General features: G+C 32.2%; 1 protein-coding gene across 4 annotated transcripts; it reads right to left on the bottom strand.

Moving 5' to 3' along the window:
- Positions 1-3,503: 3,503 nt before the first annotated feature.
- On the bottom strand, positions 3,504-14,188 carry LOC111705218 (carboxypeptidase M). 4 transcript variants are annotated; one of them, XM_023477695.1, is made up of 14 exons: positions 14,106-14,188; positions 13,958-14,036; positions 13,031-13,121; positions 11,559-11,640; positions 11,177-11,237; positions 10,190-10,282; positions 10,040-10,127; positions 9,180-9,315; positions 8,085-8,181; positions 6,601-6,684; positions 6,188-6,243; positions 5,559-5,655; positions 4,830-4,964; positions 3,504-4,109 (listed from the first exon to the last, which is right to left on the bottom strand). In XM_023477695.1, the coding sequence occupies exons 1-14, from the start codon at positions 14,126-14,128 to the stop codon at positions 3,990-3,992; spliced, it is 1,242 nt and encodes a 413-aa protein (XP_023333463.1). In that variant the 5' UTR covers positions 14,129-14,188; the 3' UTR covers positions 3,504-3,989. The 4 variants fall into 4 exon arrangements, with proteins under 4 accessions (XP_023333463.1, XP_023333466.1, XP_023333464.1 ...); XM_023477698.1 differs by lacking the exons at positions 13,031-13,121; positions 13,958-14,036; positions 14,106-14,188 and adding an exon at positions 12,784-12,825; XM_023477696.1 differs by lacking the exons at positions 13,031-13,121; positions 13,958-14,036; positions 14,106-14,188 and adding an exon at positions 12,536-12,589.
- Positions 14,189-15,190: the final 1,002 nt, after the last annotated feature.

Genomic DNA, 15,190 nt, shown 5'->3' on the forward strand with positions numbered 1-15,190 from the left:
CTAGCAACGAACAATGTTCGGAACTTTTTTTTCAATAGTATCAACTTATCAGTTTATAAATATTTATTCCGCTCATTCAACAACCTTAAACTGTATCCTTACCATTTGTGTTTCTTAAAGTTGATCATTTGCCATTTTTTTTATTAAAACAAATACTCGCATTTTGTAACTCCAGAAACATTATAATTAAATCATCCTTGTTTCAGGTTTGAAATATATTTTGCGACTAACAGTTTTAACACATCGGAGAGAGTCCTAGAGAAGCTTAATCACCTTGTGTATGCCTTTACAATAATTTAATAATATACATTATTTACTCAATAAATTACAAACTATACCATTTCTGTTTTCAACTCGATTTTAAATGAGATCTTACCATCTAAAAAAAAATATATATTTTTAAGAATTGTTGAAGCTTCGATAAATTCTAGTTTTAGCGGATTATGTTATTTAAGTTTATGTTTATTTGTTTGAGAAAATAAAACAATTTTCAAGAATAATTATTATTAAGGAGAATAAAGCTTATTTTTTTTGCAAACTGAAGTTACCGGAACTGAACTGTTCTCGGTGGGAAAATCAAAGTTTAACGCGCGACGAAAGAGTGAAGACTGACAACTGCTAGAAGCTACTAAAGTGTAAATTATTAATTGCAGTGTACACATATACGTGCATTGTGCACAATATGATAATTTGCAATAATAAATCAGTAAACCGTAAACCAGGGGATATAAAGGGAACCAGAGGAACTGAGGAGAACCAGGCGAACTATAGGGAACTGTACGTAAACCAGAATAGTTAAGTTAAGAGAACTAAGGAGAACCTGAGGAACTAAGGAAACCAGGGGATTTAAGGGGAACCAGAGAAACTAAGGAAACCAGAGTAACTAATGGAGACCAGGGGAACTAAGGGATACCAAGGAAACTAAGGAGAATCAGAGGAACTAAGGGGAACTAAGGAAAACCAGAGTAACTAATGGAAACCAGGGGAACTAAAGAGAACCAGAGGAACTAAGGTGAACTAAGGAGTACCAGAGGAACTAATGGAAACCAGAGGAACTAATGGAAACCAGAGGAACTAATGGAAAGAACCAGAGGAACTAAGGTGAACTAAGGAGTACCAGAGGAACTAATGGAAACCAGAGGAACTAATGGAAACCAGAGGAACTAATGGAAACCAGAGGAACTAATGGAAATCAGAGGAACTAATGGAAACCAAGTGAACGAAGAAAAACCAAGGGAAACTAAGGGGAACCGGTAAACTACGAGGAACCAGGGGAACCATGGGAACTAATGGGGAAAAGGGGAACCAGGGAAACCAAAGGATCCTGGGGAACCAGAGGAACCAGGCCTAAGGGAGGACCGTAAATTAGAGGAAATAAGGAAAACCATGGGAACTAAGGGGAACCAGGGGAACTAAAGGAACCAAGGTAACTAAGAAGAACCAGAGGAATTAAGGGAAACCAGGGGAACTGAGGGGAACCAGGGGTTCTAAGGAGAATCAGGGAAACTAAGGGAAGTCAGAGGAACCAATAAGGGAAGCCATGGGTACAGTTGAACCATAAACCTTTGGAACCATACACCATGGGGAACTAAGGAAACTGGGGAATCAGAAATTAAGAAACTAATGATTTTGTTTCGATTAAGAACCATTACTATAGATACAGGAAGGCATAATCACAGGAGACCATTGATTGACCAAGGACCATGTAGATAGCGGGAAGGAATTTGGTATTACAAACTGTTCTCCGCTTAAAATCCTCTTTAAATAATAGATTTATCCAACCCACCTTAATAATTATACATATACTTTATTATTTATATTTATAGGATTAATGTTAACACACTTTTATACACTTTTAATCAACTATCCAATGTGATTAATTAAGCTAATATAGTCATGGCATTTAATAGTTCCTATATATATTATATTAATACCGTAGATATAAATATTATATCTATGCACACTGTGTACTGTCCTTTCACAATGTGTATATGATTTAGTGCAAATAGATTATCAAGTACAATGGATGGCAACAGAGAAATGGACCAATTATACACGACCTCACTAGTGTCAAATATAACAAGGAAAAAGAAAATTTCTCACATTAGTTGACATGTTTTCAAAGACAGTGTTAACACAGAAAATAAAGAACAGATGCAATTGCGCTTATTTTACTGTAAGATAAGCACTATATTCTAAAATTATCACTCTTATTAATAATTTTGTCGGAGACAAAGACTGAATTGACACTTGTGACGTCAGAATCTAGCGGTACTGAGAGTGTACAAATTCTACGTCGCCAACTTGCTAGAATCTAATTGATTTAGAGTCTCTTCTTCAGAACTATAATATCTTAAGTAGACTGTTGACGTAATTACATTCAAAATTTCATACTTTTTTAAATAGAAAATTGGCTTTTTATTCCCCAGTGTTACTTGTCATGTCATGTAATCTTATAATATCAAGAACGTTCTGTTCGAAATAATGCGGAAAATGCAGCGAAGTTAAAATGACAACTTCGCATAATACGGATATTTCATCCATGAGTCTATGCAGGAAGTATTAATTATTGCAGGAGGGATTTTCAAAAGTATAATTTAAACTTGGAATTGCATTATAATCAATAAACATTAAATATTTTCTGTCTTTATTGCAAAATAAACCACATTTTATTTCTATAAGTACGAAAGCTACGGAAGCTACACATCAGAAGAAAGATTTTAATTTTAATTTTGACATGTCCTCTAGTATTTACTAAGTTTGCATGCTTGACAAACTCTTTTTTAATTTAAGGATAAACTTGCATTTGTGCAACACTAACTGTATTTCAAGGATAACGATTTATACGTGTAAAATAAATAAAACATCTTTCGTGCTAGGATTCAGTACTAGAGTTCAGTGCTAGGGTTCAGTACTAGAGTTCAGTGCTAGGGTTCAGTACTGTTCAGTGCTAGGGTTCAGTACTCGAGTTCAGTGCTAGGGTTCAGTACTAGAGTTCAGTGCTAGGGTTCAGTACTCGAGTTCAGTGCTAGGGTTCAGTACTCGAGTTCAGTGCTAGGGTTCAGTACTCGAGTTCAGTGCTAGGGTTCAGTACTAGAGTTCAGTGCTAGGGTTCAGTACTCGAGTTCAGTGCTAGGGTTCAGTACTAGAGTTCAGTGCTAGGGTTCAGTACTCGGGTTCAGTGCTATAGGATTCAGTGCTAGAGTTCAGTGCCAAGGTTCAGTACTAGGGTTCAGTGCAAGGGTTCAGTGATGGAGTTCAGTGATAAGATTCAGTCCTATAATTCAATTCTGCGAAATTTTAAGTGTACGTAGCTAAACTCTGATTTGACAAATTAGCACAAAATCCTTTATAGTTTGTGGAACGATGCTCAACTTAAAATGTAAACTTACTACAATTGAAATTCACTTCATAATCGATATTCTAATAAGAAAAAAAATATGAAGAATGGAATCCCACGAAGAATGGACCAGTGGCCCCGCTAGTTGGTAAAACTAATAAAATAATCTGAGTAAATCTATATTCCCTAATAAGATATTATTTTACAAAAATGTATCACAAATATATATAGTTTACAATATATAGTTTACATAATATATGCTTAAATATTTGACAATAATGTTTAAACATTTAATTTGACAAATTTGATACTTTTTCTTCCTATAGTCAAGGTGTATTTTTTCCACTGCGATGAACACATGGATTACAGAGATAGTATAAGAAACGTTATGAAAACATGGATTACAGAGATAGTACAAGAACCGTTATAAAAACATGAACCTCTCAGTTCATCCCTAGACTGTAAGCATAAAACTGTTAAAGTTTATTAAGTATATGCAAGTTCTGATGTTGAAATTCAGAAAAATTTCTTGTTTTATCTGTGTAATCTGTGTGTTTATAAATTCAATTACTAAAAAATGGTTTGCATCAATATATATTTGTTTATACTACAGCTGTCTTTGGATGGTTGGGGGTAGATTGTTTATTATTCAACCAATGAGGGGAAGGTTTTCAAATATATTTTTAACTCCATCAAAAGGATTGAAAGAGAAAAGTCCACTAGGTTTGTTTTCATCAGGGATAGGGTTACCGTCTCTCCTGGGGACATCCTAGATAGATAGATAGATAGATAGATAGATAGATAGATAGATAGATAGATAGATAGATAGATAGAAAGATAGATAGATAGATATATAGAAATAGATAGATAGATAGATAGATAGATAGATAGATAGATAGATAGATAGATAGATAGATAGATAGATAGATAGATAGTACAATCAATATCTATCTTCAATATAATTTCCTTGACTGTCTGTCAGTCAGTCCGTTTGTATCCAATAAATGTCAAAACGGCTGAACTTATATCGGGCCCAAAGGAATTGAGTTTTTGCCACAAATTATGATTTTACAATCGCTATATCTTTTCAACCTGATGGTGTAAACCTTTGATATTTCAAACTATCGTTATTTGATCTAAAATGATTCATAGTTTGAAATATCTAAGTTCTACAACATTCAAATGCAAAGATATAGGGATAAGAAAATCAGAGTTTGTGACAAAAACTCAATTCCTTTTGTGTGGGACCTCACATGACCACAGGCAAGGTTTATGGATGCTCAAAATTACTAAAATTTGTGTTCAAAAGTTTTTGTTGTTGTAAAATTTTGAAAATGCGCGAAAAAATACTTTTAAATTCGCCGATTTTTAGTTAGTTATTGTTTTATATTGCACAAAGAGAAGTTGCTCACAGATAGAGCCACAATTATAAGTTGAAATAGAAGTTGCTAGTGCTAGTGAATAATTATAGATAGACATGAATACGTACACGTCTGAGTGTTATATTAAGAACTGTAGGATTCTTCTCCACTATAGCAAAATCAATCTCTTTCGGAGCAAACCCTTCAGCAAATACTTCCATTGTATAAATACCAGGGAGAAGGATTCGCCAGAACTCTCCCTCCTAATAAGAATCAGAATTATTATAATAATTACACATTCTCTGTCTATTGGCGATCATTGTCGAGTATGTTTCTCTGTATACTTCTTGTACGTCTCTCTGTTTTAATACTGCCATTTTCCTTTCTTTTTCTCGTATGTTCCTTTTTCTTTTTGTTACCTTTGTCTTGTTTAGCTATTTATATAAAGTTGTGTTTGCTACCATTGTCCTGTCTATTTCTTGTACAATTGTCCGTCTAACTTTGAATTGTTCTTTATTCATTTGCGTCTATTTCACTTTCAATGTCTATTTCTTACATAGTTTTTTTTTGTCTTTTTGCTACCATCGGCTTGTCTTATTTATTTACAACCATCGTCCACACTCTATGATCGTTCATCTTTATGATTCTGTTATTCATATCTTTGAGAGATTTTCTGTAATCAATTTGTTCTGCATCCAAATTTGGTTTGCTCATCTGTCACTAAAAATATATCAATCTACCTACCAGCTGTCCTTTCAGCTGTCATGATCTGTGTAAATCTACCCACCGGCTGTCCTTTCAGCTGTCATGATCTGTGTAAATCTACCTACCAGCTCTCATAATCTGTCTAAAATTACCTTAGTTGTCTGGAATCCTACATCTCTCCCCCTGATCTTCATGCTGGCCCCCTCAATAGGGTTAAATTCATCATCCTTCACAAACCCCTTCACTCCTCTAGAAAAATGAAGTACAGGGTTAACCACAAAGAATAAGACTTATCAGAGACAACTGTACCGAATTTATTAAGTCTTTTTTCTTACATTCATGGATTGTACATGCATCTATATATATATACTTTGCTTGTCTGTTTGTTTGTAACTAATAAACGTCAAAACGGCTAAACCCATCCACTCTCCACTAAACCCCACTATTAGTTCGGTCAAAGAACTGCAGATATCTACTGTACAAACTAAAAGCTTAATTTAGGGGGGATCGGGCCCACATTTTTATGGGCCCTTACATTACATGACCCCAGGGAAGGTTTATGGATGATCAGAATTTCAACCTACAAAAATTACGATTTTCTATTATTTTGATAATTCATTAAAAAATGTTTTTAAATCCCAATTCTTTTTGGTATTGTTTTATAATGTTTACAAAAAGAAAATTTTCACAGATAGAGCATCAATCAAAAGTTGATATAGAAGCCTAATGCTGTATAATGCAGGTTGTACAATGTATTCTGTACTATGTACAACAGAATTACCTATGTGCCTCCCCTAGGAACTTCAGGAGTGATTTCCTGTTGTCTTCCCAGAAACCCTGAAACAAAATAAAGTGAAGAAATTGACTCTTCCTAATTTTAAAAAGGATGATAATGTTTTCATAAACCAAAAGTCATTTTCTGTGACATGGAGGCCGAGGCCCGAATTCAACCCGTCAACTTTTTGACCCATCCTGTTCAAGCAAACCAATGGCAGCCAATTGTATCATTTTGAGAGGAAAAAACTAAAATATAACCGTGATCACTTTATTTCACTCTGTGGTGAAATGTAATTTATAATTATGTTGATGATTTCTTTAAATGCCTTTAAAAGGTCTTAAAAAGGTCTTTTACGAGGCTTTAAAAGGTTTTTCAAAAGGCCTTAAAAGGTCTTTTTTTCATACAGTTTTAATCACCTGAAGTTCTGATGCAGGAGGAAATTTACAACAGCTTAGTTCTAGAGTAATCTCCATAGCTCCATGCCAGATATAGTTATAATCCTTTATTATATAATCCTTTATTATATAATATTTAATTTTGATTATATAATCTTAACTTAAAGTTATAAAATCCTAAATTATAATTATGTAATATTGTCTTATTGTTATATAATCTTTAATTGTTGTTTAATAATCTTTACTTATTGTTATATGAACCTAAATTAAAGTTATAGAAAAAGTAATAATCTTTAATTTTATTGTTACATATTCCTATATTAAAGGTATACTAAACGTAATTATGTAAAATTTACTTATCGTTAAATAATCCTAAAGTATAGTTATATAATCCAAAACTATAGTTAGAAACTCCTAAAATATAGTTAAATAATCCTAAACTATAGTTATATATTCCTAAAATATAGTTATATAATCCTAAGCTATAGTTATATAATCCTAAACTATAGGTATTTAATCCTAAAATACGTTAAATAATTCTAAACTATAGTTGTATAATCCTAAAATACAGCTAAATAATCCTAAATTATAGCTAGATAATCCTAAACTATAGTTATATAATCCTAAATTATAGCTAAAAAATCCTAAACTATAATTGTAGAATCTTAAAATATAATTATATAATCCCAAACTATAGTTATATAATCCTAAACTATAGTTGGGAACCTGAAGGAAAACGTATTATTCCAATTAAAGATCGTTTGATTTTAGTTACACACTCTCCAATAAACTCTAATTATTTGGTCAATATACTGTAAATCACTGAAGTACACACCGAAAGCTTATTTGAGGGTGTATAGCCAATCTCACATACATATCTAAATACATAACAAGTGCGCATGAAATGTCGTCTTGAAATTTATTTTAAAATGTATGACAGCCGTAATGCTACATCATTGGTTCTGCACAAAAAGAAATCTGCTGAGATGTTCACAGCTTTAAAGAGTTTATGAAAATATATCCAAATATCTTTGTAGAGTTCGTAGAGTTATAAGTTTTTTTTAATAATTCTTTATATTCTAAATTCCAGGTAAATTAATAACCCTGAAATATGAAGTACAGCAATTGATACGTTAAACTCGTGGAGAATACGACATTATAAAAAACTCTTCCTATGTATTCATATATCTGGAATATATCTAGTTTAAATTATGAATATAATTAAATATATTAAAGTTTTATATTCCTAAACTGCAGTTATATAATACAGGGTAACCTATAAAGGATGAGACTTCAGTACCGATTGTACGGAAGTATAATGTCTATTTCCTTATATTTATGATTCCCTGCAACTATAAACTTGTTGGTTTCTTTGCCAAATAATTAAATAAGCAAGTAGATTACTACATATAAAACAAAATACTTAATGGTCAGGAAGAATTTTTTTATTGAAAATCAATCAATTGAAAAAGTGATAATTTTCAAAAATATTGTTGCAAGCTGACCTGCATTCCACCTGTGAGAGGATACCAGGCTGCCCCATTGGTTGTACCGTTCTCAAACTGAGGTGCTCCGGCTTTACAGGGTTCACCCAGAAACATTCTTAACAAGGTTTAATGTAAAGTAAAAGTAGAAGAAAATGAAGACGACATTTATATTGGCAAGATTCTTTCAATTAACTAAACCGTGATAAACATGATAAAACATAAAAGAAAGTGTGAAAATCTTTTTAAAAACGTCCATCAATAGTCCTGTCCCTGCAGTAAAGAAGAGAAAGTCTACGAACCCCGATTTATATCTCATCATAAGCTTAAAAATTTGTTCTACATGGTCCAGCTAAAATGTCGTCTTTAAAAATCAAATCTTTTAAGGTGAGGTTAACTTCCAGACCAAGGAAGATATACCGGGAACCACCATATCTCATGAAGTTTGTAATTGTGTACTGCAGTCTATAGAAGTAAAAATTACCAGGCTGCACGTTGTGTTTTAATTATTTACAACTACTTTACTTTACAGGGAAGTTAAGGGAATTTTACTTTACCAAGGGTCCCCAAGACCAATTTTGCCAAAAAACATCTTGAGCGCTGACTGACTGTTTTTCAATAATTACTTAATCACTTTCAAAATTCATAAATTCATTTTAGTCAACATTTATATTGTAAACGTGAGTTCAATGAATGTAATCCCGAAAATGTTTTGATTGTTTAAGAGAAGAAAAAGTAAAAGCCCATTGAATGTATTTTATAGTTGATATCTATTGTACTTAATAGTTAAATGGTTTTAAAATTATTTCTGCTATTTTGGATTATTTGAATGATTACTATATCATTATATCTACAGTGATAACCAGAAATCAATGGAATAGAGAGATGACATTATAGCAATAATTAAATGTATTTGATGTTGATACAAAGCAAATAGTTTTACCAGAAACTTATTTGATCACTAATTTAGTAATCTTAAACTGCATAATTGCTGTGTCTGATGCTAATTGGACTTCCTAAAGTTATAACTTAATTCTAAAAGTCGTCTTCCTATTTCAAAGTTATTACTGTGTCGAATAATCGTCCTAAAATCCGCACTGATCTCTGCTCCTGTACCTGCCATGGTTGAATGAGAAGACTCCGGCAAGATGTTTAAAAACGTCGTCGTCCGGAGTAAGGGACGGAGTAGAGAGGACAGAGCTAAAGATGGAGTTTGGAGTATTGTCGAATGGATAACTGGATACCAGTGCTCCTAATTATTAAATCAATTAATTTATATTTGTTACAAACTGTTTTTTAAAGGGATTGTAAGCGTAATTTCATGTGACCCTCCATACAAATATGGCTATGCCCGATTGACAATCTAGAACCCTTTTCTGATCAATAATGTGGAAGATATTGGCGTTTTTCTAGGTTTAAAAGTGATCAACTCTGATAATTCCTATATATTTTTCTGTAGTAGATATTTACGCAAATCACTTTTGTATGAGAAACCACAATTGAAAATAAACAGTTTTCAAAATTATAAACACTGATATCTAATTCATACGAATTGACATAGCTTATGAGTGTCATGTTGTAAATCGGGCGTTACTTTGAAAGAAGGGTCAGTTATAATTACACTTAAAGTCCCTTCAAAATATCAAATGCCGCGTTGAAAGTTTTGTTTCTAATAATCGCAAAATGATGTATCGTCTTCGTAAAAAAACAAGGTCGAAGGAATTCATAATTAATCATAAACAGTTATAAAATAATAAACTTTCCTGTTCTGTGTTATTTTCTACATTATTATCATATTCAGATAATTATTAAATCCTACATTAAGCTATAAACTAGGAAAATATGAATTAACAGAAGTGTCGGAATTTGGTACGGCTAGTTTATCTGCTGGCTAGAGTATGGATTGAATTGCCAGCAGAAGTAGTTGAATCAGTCGAATCTCGTTCAACTACATTATAAAAAGTCAATGTTCTCACCTCCGTGAATATTTCCTGACAGAACAAACTGAATCTTGCTAATCCATTCCTTTACAGCTTCGGTCTCAGGCTGCGACCTCTTATTGTTCTAAACAAACAATTAACGTTTATATACAACTGTTTCTTCAAATTTTAAAAATGCAGACTTACGTTCTTAAAATAATCAGGGAAGTTTCTATTTAGATCAAATCCTCTGGCATTGTACCGACCTTGTCCGCCCTGACATGTACCCTCGGTTGCAACCTATACAGTACATAAATTATTTATCATTTTTGTGAGATTCTTCTTTATATAAAAACCGAGATATTACATTATATCTATTCATATTTCATTATTATTACTATCATACAAATTAATAATTTTTTCATACAAATGTTTACACTTTTTGTTGTAGACTATATTGGTTCATTTTAATGCGAACGTGACAGTTTATAGAAACAGTTTTATTAGTTTTACTCCTTAAAAGCATATCTAATTTCAAAACAGGTTTTGACAACAATGTTGAGGAAAGTTTGATACTAAAAAATGCCACAAAATCCAGTTTTTTAATACAATTCCATACTTTCACAAAATCATTAAAGATATGTTGTATTATTGAAGTTTAAGAATCGAATTTAAAATAAACTTCATGATTTATCCTTTGAGTCCAGGGTTTTGAGATCATTGACGGTTAACCTTTATGTGACCTAGGGGGACCTATAGTGGACCTAGGGGAACCTATAGGGGATCTAGGGGAACCTATAGGGGATCTAGGGGAACCTATAGGGGACCTAGGGGAACCTGTAGGGGACCTAGGGGAACCTATAGTGGACCTAGTGGAACCTATAGGGGACCTAGGGGACCTATAGTGGACCTAGGGGGACCTATAAGGGACCCTATTGGGAACCTAGGGGAATTTATATGGGACCTAGGGGAACCTTTAGGGGACCCAGGGGCCAATTAAGGACCTAGGGGAACCTATAGGGGACCTAGAGGAACCTACAGGAGACCTGGGGGACCTATGGGAACCTATAGGAAACCTAAGGGAACCTATGGGGGACCCTATTGGGGATCCAGGGGAACCTATATGAGACCTAGGAAGACCTATTTGGGGACCTAGGGCTGGGATTTTGAAATAGGGTCTGTGATGTGGTTTACCTCAAAACCATCTGGATTCATACTCGGCATAATATGTATTCTTGTATTGTCCAGGATCCATCTATACAACAATACAAACATTAAAACCAGAATTAATTTGGTTAATTATTTAATTATTTACTCAAAACTTGTGTGCAGAAGACGGCTTTTAAACTCAAGTTATGACTTTAAATCCATTTAACTTAAGAAGTTATTTAATAAGTTTCTCGTAATAGAATTTCATTTGTAACAACATCAAATACACTGCTATAATGTCGTCTTCCTATTCCACCTAGTTCTAGTTATCACTGTAAGTAATCAAAAACCTTCAAAGAAATCTCAAAGATTTAAAAAAAAAACTTTAAAAGTGTTAAAACTAAACCCATACGTTTAGCGTGAATACCTGACAAAGTAATCCTTATCGTAGTTTTGTACCAGATATAAGATTAGATGCAACATCATCTCCCGTCCTACTGCCTCATTACCTGCACACAGAAAACACATATATTTTATGTCATTTTATACTCTTTTATAATTTTACACAGTTTTAATACCGCTTATATTATTTTATACTCTTTTATAATTTTACACAATTGTATTGCAGTTTATATTATTTTACACTCTTGTGGAAGACGATGCCTGGCCGCGTTAAACAAGTTCCACAAGATTCAACAGAATGAGATAGAACGGATACGGGGCATAGTACTAAAAAACATCTACATGTGTGATCTCGATATAAACTATTATTCTGAACCCTCTAGTAATAAGTTATAAGAAATAAATACACTGGAAGTTATTTATGCGTTTTCATTAGAGTCTGACTCACGTCCTCTATACTCTTTTATAATTTTACACAATTGTATTGCAGTTTATATTATTTTACACTCTTTTATTACTTTTTAACATTTTCCACCATTTTAGGTTTTTCTTCTTTTTGTATCATTTGACGCCATTTTATACCAAGTTAGATAAACCTCACAATTTTATAATTTTAAACCTTAGATACGCGTTTACAATATTTTTACACCGCAATTTTTATCATTTGTTCTTCATACGTTTTTCACATGTGACCTAATTATATCCAACATTTGATTTCCTACATAATGATAATTAAAAGTTTTAAAAACTAGAATGAAAAATATCACTGTCACAAATGTCGTCTTGAACATTCCTGTATGTGACCAAATCCTTGAACATTGGAATTAGTTGCATAAAAAAGACAACTTCTTTATATGAACTTTTATTCTTTGTTCAATTTTAAAATTTTTAAACGAATCGATGTTTTTCTACAATTATAGAATATATATCTTACCGTGCATATTAGCAACATATTTGACATTAAGTTTCCCAATCATATGCTCATAAGGAGAACATGCTTACCGTGCATATTAGCAACATATTTCACATTAGGTTTCCCAATCATCATGCTCGTAAGGACAAAATGTTTTCCGTGCATATTAGCAACATATTTTCCATTAGGTTTCCAAATCATTTGCTCGTAAGCAGAATATTCTTACCGTGCATATTAGCAACATATTTCGCATTAGGTTTCCCAATCATATGCTATATTAGCAACATATTTCGCATTAGGTTTCCCAATCATATGCTCATAAGAAGAATATTCTTACCGTGCATATTAGCAACATATTTCGCATTAGGTTTCCCAATCATATGCTCATAAGAAGAATATGCTTACCGTGCATATTAGCAACATATTTTACATTAGGTTTCCCAATCATACGTGCATATTAGCAACATATTTTACATTAGGTTTCCCAATCATATGCTCAAAAGGAGAAAATGCTTACCGTGCATATTAGCAACATATTTTACATTGGTTTCCCAATCATATTCTCAAAAGGAGAATATGCTTACCGTGCATATTAGCAACATATTTCACATTAGGTTTCCCAATCATATGCTCATAAGGAGAACTAGAAACAACCATAACCCAGAGTTCTCTACCCTAAACAACATAATTGTCATAATTTGTAACATTGCAAAAAAGGCTCCTCAGTTCATAGTTTCTCTGAACTAACTAAAAATTCATCAATTGATATATTATCCAAGACAACGATAAAACTGTCTTTCTTGTAATTTATGCATGTAAACTATACAGTAAACATTGCCTACAATTTAAAGCCTTAGCGGAAGCCTTTAACCATAGAGAATAGTATATATATTAGAGGGGAATTTACTAGAAAAAAGTGTAAAACGGCCATTTTGTTGTACTGTTTCCATACTGCAGGTGTACTTCACATATTTATGCTATATAACCTTTTGGGCCCTGGAATATCATTTTATAGAAAATCTAAAATTATTGTTAAAAAAAAACCAAATTATGAAATAGGCTGGTTTCATAATTGACCAATGATCATTTCACATAGACTCTATGCCTTCCACTTTACAGACGATGATTTTCCGTTATAACTATAAATCAAATGATGTTTTTTATTCACCTAATTCATTATAAAGTTTATTTAAGAGATAAAAAATTCGAAATTGAAATGAATAGTCTAGGGAACATACTGTATTAATGTACTTTACTGCATATAATTTGTGAACATTTACATGATTTGTACACTTTGAACTCCCTTTCAGGATGAAAGGGACTGAAAAAATTCATACTCATACCGAGAGATTCTTTAAATTCCCCTCTAATATATATTCTATTCTCTATGCCTTTAACCCTATCGGTTTTACAATGAGGAAGATATTGTCTTTTTGTGTCTTGTGTAAAAAAAGGGTATGATTTCTTTCTATTTCCTTCGTTGTCTTTGCGTTTCATAAGTATTATTATACCTGTACACTCTGACCGATACTATATAAAGCTGTCAGGTTTGCATAAATTGTAGAAACATGTCGCAGAAATGTCGTCATACTTAAAAAATTATAATTTTAAAAATCGTAATTTAACATTTAAAATTAAGATTTATATGTGTTTAATTACCTTGTATAATTATGGTATTGCATTGATAGTTTAGGAAATATTGGTTGTTGTATCCCAGGACCCAGATATCCCTGACGTCCTACATCCTGAAATATAGGTAGTATCAGATATCCCAGCCGTCCTATATCCTGAATTTTAAGATTAAATATTTCAATAAATTTTAACCAGTTTCTTATTACAATTCAAATATGTGCAAAAATTTCTAAATTGTTCTATTCTTGGTTAAGGTAAATTTAACTCCTTTTTGGTTTCCAGGAAAACTATTAACCTTAAGGATGCATTTTCTTACGCAATCCAACCCTACGCAATCATGACTTGAACTCAAAACAAACAGAAGATATACTAAGGGTACTGCAGAGCGGACAATATTACAAGATTATATCTCAGAAAATTGTGATCTTTCATATTCATCGAAACAAATCCAAATAATTAAAGTTTGAAAATAAACTTAGTTTTACATTAAATACTTTTCTCGTATTTTTTTGTTGTTGTAAAATTTTGTTAGAAAGAAGAATAAATACTAGAAGTCGTGTAAATTATATTTCTAATACACTTTGCTATATTTATAGAAGAAAAACATTTAGCAAAAATGACATTAGCGATTAGCAAAATTTATGCAAGCACGAATTTCATGGCGACAATAGATAGTTAGACATTAATAGCATATAAGGTGGAGGGTAAACCAAGGTGCAATTAAAAAAATAATAACTTTACAAAAATATGTCATGAATTTACCCATAGAATTGTTAATTTAAGATTCAATATTTTTTGTTCTTTACAATCACTTTTTAATTGCTTTAAAAACATTTTGACATCAATTTCATCGATGCCCTACTCACAGCTGTACACTTGAAACATTAATCTGACCGTCGTCTTCTTAGCTTGAGAATTGTTTTATTCTTAAAATTATAGTCTTATTGCAGAGAAAGTACAAATGAAAACGATCAATTCTCTAAAACAAAAACATGGATACATAATTCAAATTTGACCAGGCAAAAATTTTAAGCTTATCGTTGTGAATTAGACATGATACTCTATCAATGAATTATATTTGCATACAGTTAATCCCTAAATAAGCCATGCAT

This window comes from Eurytemora carolleeae, unplaced genomic scaffold (assembly GCF_000591075.1).
Source record: "Eurytemora carolleeae unplaced genomic scaffold, Eaff_2.0 scaffold132, whole genome shotgun sequence".
Lineage (NCBI taxonomy): Eukaryota > Metazoa > Arthropoda > Copepoda > Calanoida > Temoridae > Eurytemora > Eurytemora carolleeae.